This window comes from Megascapheus bottae, chromosome 8 (assembly GCF_031878675.1).
Source record: "Megascapheus bottae isolate mThoBot1 chromosome 8, mThoBot2.hap1, whole genome shotgun sequence".
NCBI lineage: Eukaryota > Metazoa > Chordata > Mammalia > Rodentia > Geomyidae > Megascapheus > Megascapheus bottae.
In genome coordinates, this window is record NC_143516.1 from 58,653,088 (window position 1) to 58,671,747 (window position 18,660).

General features: G+C 44.5%; 1 protein-coding gene and 1 pseudogene across 1 annotated transcript in view; one reads left to right on the top strand and one right to left on the bottom strand.

Moving 5' to 3' along the window:
• Window positions 1-656: 656 nt before the first annotated feature.
• Window positions 657-2,486, bottom strand: LOC150060002 (small ribosomal subunit protein eS27-like pseudogene; annotated as a pseudogene).
• An 855-nt stretch (window positions 2,487-3,341) lies between these two features.
• Lmbrd1 (LMBR1 domain containing 1) overlaps window positions 3,342-18,660 on the top strand; it is a 45,200-nt gene continuing 29,881 nt past the window's right edge. The window contains exons 1-6 of the mRNA XM_090338495.1: window positions 3,342-3,549; window positions 6,468-6,644; window positions 12,021-12,081; window positions 12,821-12,918; window positions 15,699-15,766; window positions 17,930-18,018. Of these exons, the coding sequence (XP_090194621.1) occupies window positions 3,475-3,549; window positions 6,468-6,644; window positions 12,021-12,081; window positions 12,821-12,918; window positions 15,699-15,766; window positions 17,930-18,018 (568 nt within the window). The 5' untranslated portion in view covers window positions 3,342-3,474. The remainder of the gene's footprint in view (window positions 3,550-6,467; window positions 6,645-12,020; window positions 12,082-12,820; window positions 12,919-15,698; window positions 15,767-17,929; window positions 18,019-18,660) is intronic.

The following is an 18,660-nucleotide window of genomic DNA, read 5'->3' on the forward strand; positions in this document are numbered from 1 at the left end:
TCATTAAGGGAATGAGGGCATATTCTGAAACCTCCAGTCCTCAGGCCTCCTCAGAGCCATGCTGTCAACAGAAGTGACTCTTCACTGCCTGGGGAACAAGGCATGTTTATCTGTAATACTCTCTGCTTCAGGTTTGTCTCTGTGCTGGATATCTCAGTGATCATTCTGAGTCATCATTGCTACTTTGGTTTTCGACTTTGACTGCTCTGCCCATTCCTATTGTCACAGGAGCCTTGGGCACCCTCTGGAATGCCTTCTCTGGTGGAATAAGCATAAAGGTGGAGTGCATCTCAAGACCCATGAGCAAAGGGGGAAACCAGAGGGTGAGGTGAGAGCACAGTGCCAAGCCAGCCCACATCCTTCCTGCACCAGGCTTCACTTCAGTGCATGTCGAACTCAGTGGCCCTCAGCCATTGTAACAAGATCCAGAACTTTCCTCCCCATACAGGAAATCTGAAGTTCAACCTTATAGGTGAACCATCTTCTGTTTCCCCACACCTGGCGTTAGGCTTAGGAATTACCCAGTGAGCTGAAAGACAGCAATGAGGGGAGGAATTATTGCTCCCTTACAACTTTTCTGTCAAAAACTTCCAGCATTCTTGCAATTCTATCTACAATCAAAATTTTATTGAAACACGAATGCAGGTGCTCATGATTTTATAGCTTACAAAGCCAAACATAACTGCATTATCTTGGTAGAGTAGCGGAACTGCTAAGGCTTGCTGTGAAAACATTCAAAACCTAGAAGTCCTACAGATCATGAGAGGGTTTTCTCTCATATGAACAACCTTCTGTGGATCTGTGGCCTTTCCTCCTGTAGGTTGACACACATTAATGAATTGCCTCTGTGTGAGGCTGAAAACTGAGGCAATCTTGTAGCATCCTGGACATTCTACATCCACAATATAGGAATTTTGACATTTATTAAATAGTAGCTTCCTTTTACCCATTTCTTCTTTCCAAAGACAGATGTAGCAAATGTCTAGCCAAAGGCATGGTGACCCTTTCCTAAGCCCACCCCACCTAGATGGCTTCGGCAACAGACACCTCTGCTGCTTCTGGCTCTGTCCATACCATCAAGGGATCTAGGTTTTGATAGAAGGTCTTCTGGAGTGTCTTCTCTTCCAACATTTGTTGGCACTGAATTTTTTATGGCCATTAGGTTGAAAATAAAATGGAACAGTCTTCAGATATCAAACTACCTTTTCATGAGTTATGAATGCAAACTAAAGCAACTGCAGGAGAGCAATGTTTCCTGTCTTCTGCAAACTCATTAGAATATGTATTCAAAAAATCCACAAAATTTAAAACTTTTTTCAAGTAGTTTTAAAGATGGGTTTCAAGTCAATAAGTAAACAGAGTATGCGTGCAATGCGTCTTCATCAATAGCACCCTTTCTTTTGTTCTCCCCATTTCTCCCAGTCAATAAATTCTTTTATTTCTTTTGGTTGGTCATGGAGCTTGAACTCAGGGCTTGGGTGCCATCCCTGAGCTCTTTTGCTCATGGGTAACATTCTACCACTTCCAGCCACAGTGTCATTTCCCCAATAATCATTCTCAAAGGAAAGGATCTTAGGTTTGAGGAAGAGTATGTGGATTTTCTTTGGGGGGTGCAAGTACTTATTAGGACACTGAGTCATGAGTGTTGGAACGATCGTGCAGGTGAAAGGAGAAAGAGGAGAGACCTCAGCAGATCAGAGTAGGCTTTAATTATGGCTGCAGAGGGGCTCTGCAACACCACGCAGGGAAGGTGAAATGAAGGGCAGGGGTGGGGTGAAGGTAGGTTTTTATATATTCCAGGGTGAGAGTCTTTGGAATTTGTGTCCTCTCTTGTTGGGAACTTACTGTCAGAACTGCCCTGTTGGGATTTATGGTCTGGGGTTTTAAGGTAGGGCCACCCTGATGCCACTGGCGCTTTTGTGCTTTCAGATAGGCCAGGGGTGAAAATTTCCTGAGAGCCAGAAGGGGGAGAGTGGTCACTGGTCCATGGGAACAATACAGAGTTATGAGAACAAAGCAGATTCCCATCACTCCTGAGGTTTGAATTTCCCACAACAGACTCCAGAAAGCTGAAATCTTAACCGCAGCTTGGGCCTTCAGTTTCTCTTAATGGATTACCCTGTCACCATCATCACATTCTTTGCTGTCACTTTTGTGTGTTCTCATCCAATTCTTTGCTGGAGACACCATGAATCTGGGATCTTCAACATCTGTAACATGGCTGATAGCAGAATTCTGAGTAACTGACTACCTAGAGCAGAGGTGTTCCCTCTCTTTCAGGAAGCAGTAAGAACGTGGTCTCCAGATGGCTGGATGTACCACAGAAGAACGAAGTAGCGAAGGTGTGCTTCAGAGTCGGCCTAAAGCCAGCGTCGGGTGTGCGGTTTCCGGGAAAGGGCTTTGTTCCTCGTGCTCCTTACTAGGTCCTGGCGGGCCTGCCTGCCCTCCTCACCCCAAACGCCTGCTTCGCACTTCAAACAGGGAGGGAACACCAGCACGTGGAATACGATGGAGAGGTGGTGTCCCTCCTTCCTTCTTCCCGGCGCCGACTCCACCCGGCTGTGCTGGGCAGGCACCGCTTCCGCAGCAGGCCTGGCTGTGCTGTCTCGATCTCCACGACACCGCTGAATGGTCTAGACACTACAACTGAGGCCGTGCGGCGGTGGCCTCAGTGAGCCTGCATCCTGGAGACTCACGGACGCGCGCGGGTCCACAAAGAGGGGCCTGGACAGCAGGGCCAGAACAGGCCACTCACCAGGCCCACACCCTTAGGCCACGGGGAAGCAACCCGGCCGGCTCCTCTTCATGGAAGGTAGCTCGCGGGCTTCCCAGAATCCAAGAGCCTGCGAATCAGCAGAGGGCCCCGGGCTGAGGTCACTTCCGGAACTGCCCCCTCACTCCGTAGGACTGGGAGAGGGGGCCGGGCTCACGTCACTTCCGCATCCACCGTGGTCCCGCCTCCCGTCCGTCTCCACAGCCTCCAGCTCAGGGCACATTCCCCTTTTGCCTTCTCTTCCCTCTCAGGGGCTCCTCCGTCTCGTGCGCTCCCCCAATACACTCTTTGCTGCCTGAGCCACCTGCCGGTCTCCTCCCAGCGAACTTTACACACACCAGGTCCAGACCAGGCCCCGGCGGCGGCGTGTCGCCCTCGCCAGGCCCCTCGGCAAGGCTCCAGGGAGGAGCCCGCGCCGGGAGACGCTGCGTGTCTAGGGCACCTAACCCGCCCGGCCTGGGGCTGTGGTCCGGACGGCCCCGGTGACGTCACGACGTCCTGACACGCCCTCGCCCCGCCCCCCCGCGCTCGCCCCGCCCCGCCCCGCCGCCCGTCGCCAGTGAGCGCAGGCGAGCCGCGTCTCCAGGGTAACCAGGCCCCGCCCCGCCACCCCTTTAACCTTTAGGGCCCGTGGCTCCGCTCCCGCGCTCCCCTTCCCCGCCCCTCCCTCCGCGCGGCGGCCGGCTCGACCGGAAGCGAAGATGGCGGCGACGGCGGCCGGTGCGGCCTCGGCCGAGCTGGTGACCGGCTGGTGCATATTCGGACTCCTGCTGCTGGTAGGGTGGGCGGGGGGCGGGCTTCGAGGGCCGGGAGCCCCTGACCCCTCGGACCCTGTGGCCCTCCAGGCCTTCAGTCTGGCGGAGAGCGGCTTCCTGGGCCGGGTGACGCAGGCGTGGGCTTCCTGTTCAGACCTCTGTGCCAGGGCGGGGTCGGGGCTGAGGGGCGGCGAGGGGCCGGGCTGGGGGAGAGCTGGGAGGTAAGAGGGGCGGGGTCGGGGCTGAAGGGAGGGGAGGAGCTGGGGGGGGTGAGGAGGGGTAGGGGACGGTCTGTGGGAGAGCTGGGGGGATTAGGAGGGGCGGGGGCGGGGCTGAGGGGCGGGAGGGGGTGAGGAGGGGCGAGGGGACGGGTCTGTGGGAGAGCTGGGGGATTAGGAGGGGCGAGGGGACGGGTCTGTGGGAGAGCTGGGGGATTAGGAGGGGCGGGGACGGGGCTGGGGGGCGGGAGGGGGGTGAGGAGGGGCGAGGGGCTGAGCTGGGGAGGAGGGGAGGAGGGACCAGGCTGGGGAAGAGCTGGAGGGGTGATGAGGGGCAGGGGCGGGGTTGAGGGGCGGGAGGGGGGGTGAGGGGGCAGGAGAGAATGAGGAGGGGCGAGGGACTGGGCCAAGGGGAGGGGAGGGGAAGGGGGGGAAGGGACCAGGGTCTGGGCTGAGGGGCCAGGAGGGAGGTGGGTGGGAAGGGGGTGAGGAGGGGTTGTGGGTCTTTGATTGCCCCTCCTCACCCCTGTGCCCCATTCTCCTGGGCTGCCTTGGGCCCTGTTGACACAAGGTTATCTACCTGCTCTGTCCTCCCCTCCCACCTCCCCTTCCCTCCAATCCCCACAACCCCTCCCCCCCATCAAGTCCTGCTCTCATCCCTCTCCTCTGCCTCTACACCGTCCCCCCCATCCTTCCCTATGGATTTGAGTGGGTTTTCTGGCCATTTTCCGCCATTCCACACTGATGGCCACTATTCTGACTTCCAGGTTAAGTTCCCTCCTTGCCTTTCTCCCAAGGGTCATGTCAAGTAGGGTCATATCTATGTAGGCCAGGTTCGTGTAGGCCTTGTCTGTGTAGGGTCACGTCACTGTAGGGTGCTGCCCTTGTTGGGCCAGTGCCGTGTCAAGATTGCTACTGCCTGCATGACCTCAGGTGTCTTTTTCCAGCCATCTTATGTTTGGATTTTTTTTTTTGATCTTTCTTTTTTAAGTTGTTGATTATTCAACATCTGATCATGCCTGCCAGGAGTGGCCTGATCATTATTAAAATGATCAAGTAAAATTATTCAATGTGTTAAACTCTTTCCACACCTCTGTGTGTCCTTGGCCTCAACGTCTTTGTGCTTCCCATTAGAATCTAGTGTTTTCACTTATTATATTACAAAAAGAATAAAACATAACAAGTCTTCAGTCTGAGCCTAGTTTTAGGTCTGAGCCCGACACTAGTGGCTCACACCTGTAATCCTAGATACTTAGAAGGCTGTTAACAGACAGTGGTGTCTGTGGCTGGGGCGAGAGAGAGGGCTTTGTGTATTCTCAGTGTTTTAGAGACTTATGGGTCAAAGTTTAACAAAAATTTATTTTTTATTAAACCAATTAAAACAATTTTTAAAAAAATTTCCTCAATTGTTAACAAGTTATATATTTGCTTTTTTAAAATCCTTTGAGATGTTACTTCATCATACATTTATTTACTGTCACTGTTATTTGTTTGCAGTTAATATGACCAAACACAGTACCAAGAACGCTATATCTTATTTAATCCTTAGAATTTGCCATGAGAATTTCTATTCTCATTTTATAGAAGAGGGTATTGGGTTACTTTATGATGTAATTTCTCTTGTTATCTGCAACAAACAAGTCTTGTACATTCTTAAAACCAAAAGTCCACATCTCTGGCGTAACTTATACCCTGTTGCAGAAGTTAGCTCCCTTTTAACTGTGGAAAAGTACAGATCTCTCATTCTTGTAATCTACCAACAAAGTGTACCCTACACTTTATGTGAAGTACTGCTGAGTCCCAGTTCCCAGGGAATTCAAAACAGATTTCAGGAATATTTAAAGTGTTTCTGAATTCATTTAAAAACAGACATATTAAATGTTACTATAAATAACATTCTGTGGAAGAAAAAATACTTTTTCTTAAAACAACAAAATCAGTAAATACTTGAGCAAGGACTTTAGCGTATCTTTTCTTTTTTACTCCATCATCCAAATTCCAGAGCCTTAAATTGTGTGTGTGTGTGTGTGTGTGTGTGTGTGTGTGTGTGTGTGTGTGTGTGTGGTAGTATTATGGCTTGAAACCAGCCTAGGTGCTATCCTTTAGCTTTTTTTATACCCAAGGGCCACTACTACTTGAGCCTCACCTTCATTTCTAGCTTCTTGGTGGTTAATTGAGGACAAGAGTCTCCTGGACTTTTCTATCCAGGTTGGTTTTGAGATGTGATCAGATCTCAACCTTTAGAATAGGTAGGTGTGAGCCACCAGCATCCTGCTTATAAATCTCTTCCTACTTGTTTTTTTGTGCTGTAATGAAATGAAGGGTGAAGGACTTGATGTATGTCTACTTGGATGGATTTCAGATGACTTATACCAAGTGAAAGAAGAAGCAGACTGAGTCACATAGAGAAGTCACAAGTGACACTGAGAGTGACTGCTATTATAGGTGGCTTCCCACTAGAGGCCAGGCTCCAGTGGCTCATGTCTATAATACTAGCTGCTCAAGGGGCTGAGACCTGAGGATTGAGGTTCAGGGTCAGTCTAGGTAGAAAAGTCCATGAGATTATCTCTAATTAACCAGCAAAGGGCCAGAAGGAGTGGCTCAAGTAGTAGAGCATGAGTCCCGAGTTCAAGCCCCAGTCCCACTGGAAACTCAAACAGAAAAGTCAGTGTCAGAGAATAAATAAAATCATAACTGTCATTTCCTTTTGTTCTCTTTCAGGCCATTTTGGCATTTTGCTGGACTTATGTTCGTAAATACCAAAGTCAGCGGGAAAGCGAAGTTGTCTCTACCATAACAGCAATTTTTTCCCTTGCAATTGCACTAGTCACGTCAGCTCTTCTGCCTGTGGACATATTTTTGGTTTCTTACATGAAAAATCAAAATGGCACTTTTAAGGTGAGTGTTACCATGCTTTGTGGTTGGTCCTTTGCTTTTCCTTTTGAACTCTTAGCAATTATTTGGTAATAGTCCAGTATATTTTGTTCTTTTTTCCTATCTTGGGATGTGTGAACATTGAAATGTAAGCACAGAGAATGAGAATGCAATATGGGAGACCAGAAGCAGACTGTTAGCTGTTGCAAGAATTACTAATGCCAATATGAGGGATCCTGTTGTTAATCTGGAGTGTGTGAGTGTGCCTGTGCATGGGAATGCCCATGTAGACACAGTGCTACCATAGTATTTCCTGATTATCATCGAATCACTCCCTCCAGTGCTCTTTACCCATCCCTCCTGACCCTTGGTACCCAGCAGCTTTCAGTGAGTTGCCTTGTGCTGTCTTTAGACATATAGATAACATGTGTTTTGGTATTTATTCATCCTCCACCATTCTCATGTTCATCTCTTATCCTTCTTCCATTCACCAAGCCATTCCACAAATTAGTCATGTACACTTACAATTATTTATGTATATAGATAATCTTTTAGATCTAAATTTCTCCAGTGATGTCCTTTTTGAGCTTTTGGATTACCTCTCTCAAAATTCAGTTCCTTCCATTTTCCTGCAAAAGACTTAATCCACTTTCTTTAATGGGTGAGTAATACCCTCTTTGTGTGTTACATGTGGGAATGAGGGAGAATGATCAAATGAATCTGATCAGAATACACAGTGGGTTGTTTTTGTTTTTTTTTTTTTTTCTCATTCACTGGTAGTTGAACACTTTAGCCAATTCCACAGTTTGACTACTGTGAATAGAGTTGTAATAAATATGGCATCCAGGTGTTTCTCTCGTGTATTGATTTATAATACTTTGGTAATGCCTAGGAGTGATGTGGCATGGTCCTAGATCCTGTTTTTAGCTTTTTGAGGAATCTCAGTACTGATTGCCATGAGAGTTTCAGTAGTTTACATTCCTACCAACAGTACAGAGGATTTTTTCTCTCTCATATTCTCACAAAATTTGATGCTTTTTTTTCCCATCCTGGGCTTGAACTCAGGGCCTGGGCACTGTCCGTGAGCTTTCTTAGGGCTAGCACTCTACCACTTGAGCTACAGCACCACTTTTAGCTTTTTCTGTGTATGTGGTACCAAGGAATGCTAGGCAAGCACTCTACACCAGGCCATGCTCCTTGCCCCATGTTTGTTTTCTTAATGATAGCCAATCTGATTGGGTTGAGATTCAATCTTGGTGTTGATTTGCATTTATTGAATAGATAAAGATGTCGAACATACCTTTATATATTTATTAATTGCTTGAATTTCCTGTTGGCCATTTATTGTTTGGCTTATTTGTTCTCTTGCTATTTAACCTTTTGAGCTCAGTATGTTCTAGATGTTAATCTGTTATCCATTGATTAGCTGGTGATTTAATCCCATGCTATCCTGCCTCTTGGTTCTGGTAATGGTTTCATTTGTTATTCAGAGACTTCAATTTGATGTCATCCAATTTCCCAATATTTGCCCTTATTTCCTAGGCAGTTAGACAGCAATTTACTTACACGTGTGTCTTTCAGCGCTTGGTGTGTGTGTGTGTGTGTGTGTGTGTGTGTCTGTGTCTGTGTGTCTGTGTGTGCCTGTGTCTGTGTGTGTGTTTGTGTTTTTTTGTATGGAAGTTTCAGTAAGTGTTGTAGCTGAACCTTGCATTAGACCTCGCATTAAGACCCTCCATCTTTTGACTGGGAGTTTGGCCTAGCTTGCCTAGCATGCATGGAGACCCCGGTTCGATTCATTGGTACAGCAAACGTAGAAAAAAGCCAGAAGTAGTGCTGAGGCTCAAGTGGCAGAGCTCTATCCTTGAGAAAGTCCAAGGACAGTGCTCAGGCCCTGAGCTGAAGCCGATGGAGTCAGGAAATGGAAGCTATGCTTAGTACTAGAGAAAGGACTTGCGGATATGTATGGATAGTGCTGAGGAGCCTGAGTTAGAAGGGACCTGATATTGAACAGGGGACTTGTAGGTGCTGTCTTTAGAGGTCGGCCAGAGGGGAGATACTGTAACTTGACATGATAGGAAAAATGGACAAGAAAGTCAGAGGGAACTGTGTGTCAGGAGGGGAGGATGACTTTTGCTATTGGAGTTGAACCGTGTGTGAGAAGCATAGAGCGGTGTCCCCTGGCTTTGGTCATTGGTGCTCATGAATAGCTGTGGCATAGCAGTGGTTGATCAAGTCAGAGGGGCTTAAATGTGAATAGTGCTGTGAAGGTAGTCTCAAGGAAAGTTGACAGCTTCTTAAAAAGTTTTGTCTTCTAGGAAGGTGCCTGGGGTTCACATCTATAATACTAGGTACTCGGGACTTTGGGGTCTGAATTTCACAATTCAAAGCCAGCCTGGGCAGGAAAGTCCATGACACTCTGATCTACTAACTGCTAAAACCCTGGAGGTGGAGCTGTGGCTCAGGTGGTAGAGAATCAGCCTTGAGCAAAAACCCTCAGGAATAGCATCTGGTCCATGAGTTCAAGCCCCACGACTGACACAATTGCCCCCCCCCTCCCTAGAAAAGTGGGAGTATTGGGGCATGGTGAGTGTTTTTATTTCTACATTTATGTCTTTTGTTTAATGGAAATTACTAAAACCTGTATACTTTATGAAGTATGCAACTTCAAGCAGTTTAATCTTCTAGAGAAGTGGGAAATGAGGTCTAGGGGAAATGTTTGTTTTTTTCATATTTTTGTGCCAGTCCTGGGGCTTGAGCTCAGGGTCTGGTCACTGCCTCTGAGCTTCTTTGCTCAGATCTGGTGCTCTACCACTTGAGCCATAGCTCTTTACTTCTGGCTTTTGGGTAGCTAATTGGAGATAAGAGTCTCATGGACTTTCCTGCTGGGCGGGGCTGGCTTTGAACCTCAGTCCTCAGATTTGCTAAGATTTGCATACTTTATCTGATATATTGAATTTATTTGTATTTGGATATTTGAAATTTGATAGGGAAGGGGGGAAAACCAAGACGGGTGTGGGGGGTGTGGGGGGGGAGGGAAACGGGTACCAAGACATGTGAAAGGGTATCAATGTATGTGAATTAATGCACGTTCTATCTGGCAAGTATCATGTAACCCTTTCACTAATTACAATAAAAAAAAAAAGAAACGAGTAAAGTAAGAGGTTTTTGAAAGATTAGTGTCATTGAGTGTGGAATGTCCTTGACTGGGCAAAGGGTTTAGGTATACCAGATGAATAGGTGATAGGCCTCCCATTTGGAAGGCTTGCTAATAGACACGGGTTTTAGCTTGGGTAATAAGTTGGAAGAATTCCTGTCTTTTGGATCTAGATTCCTGGAGACACCAAGTGTTTCCACCAGTAACTTTGTGCTGAGAATTCTTTGTTGTGAAGAGTCTTGTGTGCATTGTAGGTGCTTAGCAGTGGCCTTGCCCTCCACTGACTAGATGTCTGGAGCTGTGGCTGTCACCATCCTGGTTTGCAGACGTGGTCAGATGTTCTTGGGAACAATGGCCTCTTGAAAGACCCACTGGTCTATGGGGAGGGTGTCGTAACAAGCAGTGTCAGGCAGAGGAGGAGGACTTTGATAAGTCAGCCTGAAGGACAGACATTATATATACTTTTCCTCTCCTCTGAAACATTCTAAATGTATTTGTTCTATTTTTTTGTTGGTTTTTGGTTGTCTCACATGCCTTTGTGTTTTAAATAATGGGAGTTTCTTTTAGTTTGAGAGACAGCAGCATATAAAACGTATCTTTGACTTTGAGAGATAACAGTGTATAAAACATATTCTGCATGGTGTATCAGATACTTAGAATTATGACAGGGGAGAGAAGCCAGTTGCACTAACAGAAATGGAAGATGTGCATATTTGTAGTTTCAAAATAGTTACGCTGTACTAGATTTAAATAATGATTTGACTGCTAAGACACTTCAGACTTTGTACTTTATTTTCTGAAGTTGGGCCCTTACTCAGTTTTAAAGAATAACTTTTAGGTAGTTCTCATGAGCACATTACTTCTTCTGGGGTTGTCCAGGATCTTCCTGGGATGTTGAATGAAAGGGGGTAGAGATAATTATCCTCTTTGTTTCTCAGCTTCTGGGTTTGTGTATATGTGTGCTGATACTGGGGCTTGAACTGAGGATTTGGGCATTGTCACCTAGCTTTTTTGTTCAAAGCTGGCACTCTGCCATTTGAGCTGTACTTCTTCTGGTTTTTTGTTGGTTAATTGGATATAAGAATCTTATAGACTTCCCTGCCCCAGCTGGCTTGGAACCATAGTATAGTACACAGATCTCAGCTACTTGAGTGGATAGGATTACTGGCTTGAACCACCAGTACCTGCAGACTGTGTGGTATTTTGTAAGTGCACAATAGTATGTTTTAGCTTCTTTCCCTGGGACAGTTAGTTTGTCTCCAACTTTAGAAACAATATAATGAATACTATTAGATAAAGATCTCTTAAGCAAAAGTCTAGGCACAGACTGGAATTTACTGGGTAAGGCTCAGCAAGCACTCAGGTTCACGTGTACCTTGTCATGCTTGAGGCTGGGTCTCCCAAGATATCGGAAACTCCAGCCCCTCCCTCTCATCCTCCCTCTTTCCCTCTCTTTTTCCCTTCCTTCTTGTACTAGTACTAGGGCTTGAACTCATGGCCTGAGTGCTATCCCTGACCTTTTCCATTCAAGGCTGCTGTTGCCACTTGAGCTCCAGCTCCACAATGGGTGTTTTGGTGGCTCATTGGAGATAAGTCTCACAGAATTTCTTACCCTGGCTGTCTTCCAACCTCTATGCTCAGATCTCAGTCTCCTGTATAGTTAGGATTATAGTCATGGGCTTATCACTGTTTTCTCTTGCCCTTGACAGTGCCCACAGCTTTCTTCTGACCCTCAAGTTCTTGCAGTCTTTCCGCCACATCACTTGCACTCTCCCTGTCCAGCATTTCTAGTGAATGTATGTTTAGCTTCTTGGAGCTTCTCAGACTTGCCCTCTCCTGTCCTTTTTCTGTACTATTCCCTCTTTTCCTAAGAGTATCCTTTCTCCATTCAGGCTTACTTATAGGTAATCTGGGAAATCATCTCTCATCTTCAGTCTGAGTTAAATGCTACAACACAGTCTCCCTGTAGAGCACAGGCTGACTTTGAACTTGCAATCCTCCTGCTTCATCTTGCAGAGTGCTGGGGTTACAGGAATGTACTACATCTGGCTGCCTTTTGACTTTGTGTTTCCACAGAACCATGCAAACAATGAAATTTATCTGCTTCCTTGGATACCTCCCATTTTTTGAATAAATGGACCATACCTTTTTTGTGTTAATGATGGAGTTTTAAGATGATAGCCAGTCATCTATAGGTGATAGGGAAATGAATGTAAGCATTAATATTTTTGTTCTTTCTGTCCCAGGACTGGGCCAATGCCAATGTCAGCAGACAGATTGAGGACACCGTGTTGTACGGTTACTATAGTAAGTATCTGCTTCACTTCCTATGTGGGCTGCTAATCATACTGCATTTATTCTCCATTGCCTACACTGCTTTAACTCACTGTGCCTCTTTTTTTCCCCTCTATGTGTGTGTGTGTGTGTGTGTGCGCGCGTGTGTGCACGCGCTTGCCACTGGGGCTTGAACTCGGTCAGGGCCTTTGAACTCTTAGTTTTTTTTTTAACTTGGCTGATGTTTTACTTACAGCTTGGACCACACCTTCACTTTTAGCTTTTTGGATTTTATTTGGAGATAAGAACATTTTCACAGACTTTTGTCTAGGCTGGCTTCAGAGTGTAGTCTTACAATCTCAGCCTCCTGAGTAGCTGGGATTACAGGCGTGAGTTACCTGTGCCTGACTGGGTTCACTTGTTAACATTTCTTGTTGGTTCAGTTGAGCTACTTTAAATCTTAACATCTCTTACTTGTGCTCTTGACTGGTGTCTTCATTTTTAGAATGTTTTCCTTTTGTTGAGTTCTTCCTGGGGCTTGAATTCAGGGCCTGGGCACTGCTTCAGGCTGTGGTCATGTAGGCACAAACACGGGTTGATCACCCTCATGAAGGACAAGACTGCAGTTGATGAAGGTCGTGTCTGTGATTTTGCACACACTCACACAGGGTGATCACCCTGATGAAGGGCTAGTCTATAATCTTGTAAACACACATGGATAGATTGATTTGTGTGTATTCAGTGGACTCCAGTATGCTATTTATTTCCACAGCTCTGTACTCTGTGATTCTGTTCTGTGTGTTCTTCTGGATTCCTTTTGTGTACTTCTATTATGAAGAAAAGGATGACGATGATGCTAGAAAATGCACTGTAAGTTTTCTCTAAAGTTTTTATTATTTTCATTCAAAATGATTCCCTTTTCAAGAAATGACATAACTACCATTGCATCCTGTTAGATCAGGTTTTGTCTACTAGAAATACAATGTTAGGCACATTGAAATTTGAAACTTCCTCATAGTTGGCTTAAAACAAGTAAAAAGAAACAGCTGAATTTAGTTTTAACTATAAACCTGTATTAAACATTTCAAATATCAAATCATAAATATAATATTAAATTTATTTTTCATTGTCTTTGACATTTACATGGTCTTTTACAGTTAACAGAGTTGGAACTAGCTAATTTTTAAATGCTTAGTAGGTATAGAAAGCCATGATTGTTATTATTGTTACTATTACTTTGTATGTGCCTGTCCTGGGGTGTGAACTCAGGGCCTCACATTCTTGCTTGGCTTCTCGGCTCCTGGCTAGTATCCTACCACTTGAGCCCTACCTTTACTTGTGGCTTTTTGCTGGTTAATTGAGGTGGCTGGCTTCAAATCACAGTCCTCAGGTCTTAGCCTCCTGAGTGGTTAGGGTTAGAGGCCTGAAACTTGGATAATTCCAAGTATGTGTGTGTGTGTTGTGTGTGTGTATACATATATATTATATATGTATATGGGGGGGCATCCTGGGGCCTGAGCATTGTCCTTGAGCTTTATCAAGGCTAGAGCTCTACGACTTGAACCACAGCACCACTTCACCGGTTTTTCTATGTATGTGGTACTGAGGAATCGAACCCTTTGTGAATACTAGGGAAACATTCTACCACTAGGTCAAACTCTTGGCCCCATTCATATATTTTTAAACTTGGATTTATATGGAATATCGAATAGAACTACATGAGACAGAGAATATCAGATTCTTTACACTAACTGCCTGTGCTGACTTCTGATCTTGATCCTTCTCTTTCTTGCCTCCTAAGTAGCTAGCATTACAGACATTCACCTGCAGGCCTGTTAGTTCACTAAAATGTTACTTAATATAATTGTACAGAGCTTTAAAACTATATTATCTTTTTATAGTCAAGTTGGTTCTCTCTCTAGATGGCATGCCTGATTTAAAAACAGAAAATCTACAAAGACATAGTAGTTAACAGATCAAAGAAGAAAATTGCATGTTGATATATGTTAAAACAATACTTTAATTTTTTTTCAATGGGAAGGCAGCTTGGTAGAAATAAATATCTTTTTATTGAGTCACAGAGCTTTATTTTATGTCTTGTTTCTGTTTTATTAAAATACAAAACTGAAAAATGGACTCAAAACCCAGTATCATGCTTAATCATGCCTAAAATCTTCAGAGCTTTTTACCTTAGGATCATGACATTTTAAATAACTCCCTGCAGTGACAGTGGTATGCTGTGATAGAAAGCATTTATAAAGCTGTCCATGTTATTATTTGCAGATACTAAGTGACTTCCTACTTGAAAGGTGAGATGGATGTGGCACAGGCCACACATTTCATAGACTGTCAGCAAGATTTGAGTTGTCACTGCCCTAGCCTTTGGCTGATCTCAGGATCTTCCTTGGGCATCCTCCTTTTTTTTTTTTTTTTTCCCCAGTCCTAGGCTTGAGCTCAGTGCCTGAGCACTGTCCTTGGACTTCTCAATTATAGAGCTCTACCACTTGAGCCTCAGCACTACTTCTGGCTTTTTTCTATGTTTGTTGTACCGAGGAATTGAACCCGGGTCTCCATGTAGGCTAGGCAAGCACTTTATCACTAGGCCAAACTCCCAGTCAAAAGATGGAGGGTCTTATTGCGAGGTCTAATGCAAGGTTCAGCTACATATTCAGCTTTTGCATGATGCTTTGTTGGAGACCTTATTGCCTTGAGTGGACAAATGATGTGACGGTGGCAGATATGACTTCTTCCCGGAAAATATTTGCTGTCAGTCCTGGTTCAGATTTTTCTGTGTTTCTTAGTCTTCTGGATTTATTATAGATCCAGACATAGCCTACGCATTTCAAGATTTTTATTTCTATTCCTTGTTTAATGCCTTGTGCCCAGTGGCCTGAGGAAATCATTTCATCCCTGGGGCCTTAGTTTCCTTATCTCTAACATGGGGATGAGAACAGCTGTCTTTAGGTTGTTGTGAGAATTAGAGGAGTCAAAGTGTCAGATTCTTCTAATAAATGCTTGGCATGGTACATGCATACACACTTACACATACATAGCCAGGCATGGTGGTGTACTCCTGACCATTCAGGAATATCACAGGTTTGAGGCTGGTGTGGGCTACATAATAAGACTCCTCAGCGCCCCCCCCCACACACATATGTATGAAAGTGTATAAGTATAGGTACACATATATGAAGGTAGTCTCAAAATGCTTGTATATGTATTTATATGTAATACTTAATCTTTATATATACAAAAATGTGCCTTGACAATATATGAAATATTTCTTGTGGTTGTAACCATTTTGATGAATTGGACTAGAAGTATTGTTTCTGATTGTTTCTTCTTTACATAATTTATAAAATCATTGATTTATAAAATTTACTGGTAGAACCCACTGGATAATCAACAATGCTTTCAGAGTGTTGCTGCTCATAAGACCCTGATCCTAAAAATTTAAACTGTGATTTTGCATAGGTTCTTAAGATTTGTATGCCAGTTATTTTTCTTTCAATTATAATGTTTATTTACCGTAGTTGAGTCTTTATACTATTGATATAAATACACATTTTGATGAGTGCTGGCTTGTACTGTTGTCAGACCTTTGTGCAGTGAGGGTTTGCCTAATGACCTGTTTTTCCATGGACATGTAGCAGGTTAAAGCTGCACTCAAGTACACCTTGGGATTTGTTCTGGTTTGTGGACTACTTCTTCTAGTTGGGTAAGTCTTACTTTTTTCCAACCTGATAATGGAAGTAGAATTATCTGAATGACAACAAAAGCCTCTGGGTTTTACACCAGTATGACTGTTTGATACCCTGCCAGGTACTGTACTGCCATCTCTTCAGGATGGAAAGCAGTGGCCCTTTATCAGTTGCACTGGCACTTCAGTTTTGCTGAAATGCTTCTCCAGTGGGGGGCTGGGGCATTTATGGGGTTCAGTAGATCATGTTTGGTCTGTTTTGTCAATACTGATATTTAGGGTAGCCAGGTACCTCCTGCCTGTAGTCTCAGCTACTTGGGATTGAGGCTCCAAGGCAACCCGGGCAGGAAATTCCATGAGACTCTTACCTCCAATTAACCAGCAAGAAGCTGCAAATAAAGCTGTGGTTAATTGGTAGAGCATTAGCACTGAGTGAAAAAACTAAGGGTTAGCACTCAGGTTCCAAGATCACACCCACCCAAGTACTGGCACAAAAATTAAAATGTGCAAATAAAAGATGTTCCAGTAAAACATGATTTATATAAATACAGGTAACTAAGTACTTTGTCAGTCCTGATTTGGAGCCTTACTGAGAAGCATGAAGATGTAACTGTACAGGAGCTGAGTGTACACGGGCTGAGTGGCTCTCATGGCTGTGCAAGCTACAAGTCTATGCTCAGGATGTTAGTAGGTGTGGTCTGTAGTGTGTAGGCCTCTCTTCCTGGTCTTGTGGTAATTGGGGGGCTTTTGACTGTAGTTGGAGGGAGTCTTTCTTCCTGGTATTGTGGTAGGGTCGTGTGTCTTCTTGTTCTTTCTCCTAAGTGTCTATGAGAATTCTTTGGAGTCTCCCTGCTCCTGTAAGGACCCTAATCCCATGGACAAAGGCTCCTACCTATCACTTCTTCTAATCTTCAGTAAGCCCTGGCATACCCTGAACCCAGGTTCTGTTGTCTTGGAGTAATAGTTGAGCACAGTAGGCTGTGTGGCCTGCCTGGCAAGCATGAGGCTCTGAGTTCATGCTGACTTGCTACCAGCAAAGACCAAAATGAATGGGAAAGCAAAAAAAAAAAAACCTTTTCACTGCTCAGGAGATAACAGTTCAGTCAATAAAATATATTAACTGAGTGGCTGAAATCGACAAGGAGTATTTGAAGCAGGGTAAAAAAAGTATGATGTGAATTGAAACCTTCCTTTTCCCTCGAAACCAAAACAAAAGAAAAACCCAATGTGGTGTTTGGAGTGTTCCCACCAACCAGTGAGAAGACACCACACTAGCCATCAGTATTTCATGAGTCTTTGGTGCCATAGTTAAGGTTTTTCTGAAGTCAGGTGCCACTGGTGCATGCCTGTAATTTTAGCTACTCGGGAGGCTTGAAATTTGAGGATTGAGATTCACAGACAGCCCTGGCAGGAAGTTTGAGAGACTCTCACCTCTAATGAACTCAGAAAAACCCGAAAGTGGCGCTGTGGCTCAAGTGGTCAAGCTCTAGCCAGGACCAGCAAAATAAATAAATAATTATAAAAGTATCTGAGTTGTACATTACTCACAGGAAAGTGTTATATACCCAAATGTGTTGGAGGCACTACAGGTGTGTTGTTGACATGATCATAGTATTTCATGTGAGAGAAATGTGTTAGAATAAGAGAAGCTTCAGTGAGCAGTAGGAAGAGAGGCACCATCTCGAAGATAGGTAGAACTCACCTGGTGACGGAAGGTAGGAAGTAAAAGTGTCAGTTTCCATTCTGTTGAACTCATCACTTCAGTTTCATGTCCATTGGGTGTATGCTTTTTTAAAATTGTTATCTGTAAGAGTGTGAGGAAAAATGGATAGGTACTTGTAGCATGTCTTCAGGATCTAATCCCCCCTCCCCCCCCCCACACACAACAGTCTCTCTCACTCCCTCTCCTTTTTGTGCTAATTCTGGGGCTTGATCTCAGGGCCTGGATACTGTCTCTTAGTTTTTTGCTCAAAGATAGCACTCTATACTTTAGCCACAGCTCCACTTCAGCCTTTTTACTATTAATTAAAGATAAGAGTATCATGAGCTTTTCTGCCCTGGTTGTCTTCAAGCAGCAGTCCTCAGATCTCAGCTTCCTAAGTAGCTAGGATTACAGGTGTGAACCACTAGCACTCATGTGAGCGTTTTAAAGCCACTGAACACTGCTTTTCTCCTTTACAGCGCTTTTGTCCCACTGTCGCTTCCCAGTAACAAGAACTCTACAGAGTGGGAGAAAGTAAAGTTCCTCTTTGAAGAGCTTGGAAGTAGTCGTGAGTATTCTTTAAAGAAAAATCCACAGAACCTTTCCTAGTCCTTTGGAGTTTCTGAGAAGTAGCCCATTTTTACTTGGCTAAGAGGTTGATTATATAGTTCTTGTTAATTTTGTACAGGAGAAGTCAGGAACTCTGGATTGTTAGGTCCACTCTGTCTAGCTTTATGAAGCTATGTTCCTGGCCTCTGCACAAAATTACCATGTTCAAAAGAAATATTTCAGCTAGGCAGTGGTGTCTCAAGCCCAGATACTCAGGATCTGAGGGTCGAGGTTTGAAGCCAGCCCAGGCAGGAAGCCTGTGAGACTCTTATCTCCAATAATAGCAAAAATCCATATGCGGAGATGCAGCTCAAGTGGTAGAGTACCAGCCTTCAACAAAGAAGCTAAGAGACAGTGCCCAACCCTGAGTTAAAGCCCCAGTACTATCTATCACATAAGAAAAAGAACTATTTCAGCAGTAAAGGTCCTTACCATTTCCATGTGGTTCACTAAGTTATTCTATAATACATTATTCTAACATGTTAAAAAATGTGCTGCATATAATGGTTTTTACTTTTCTTCATTATCCAAAGAGCCCTGTATTGTTGTTTACAGTGTGATAATTTTTTATGCAGGATAATAATTAAATGAGCTAGGCACG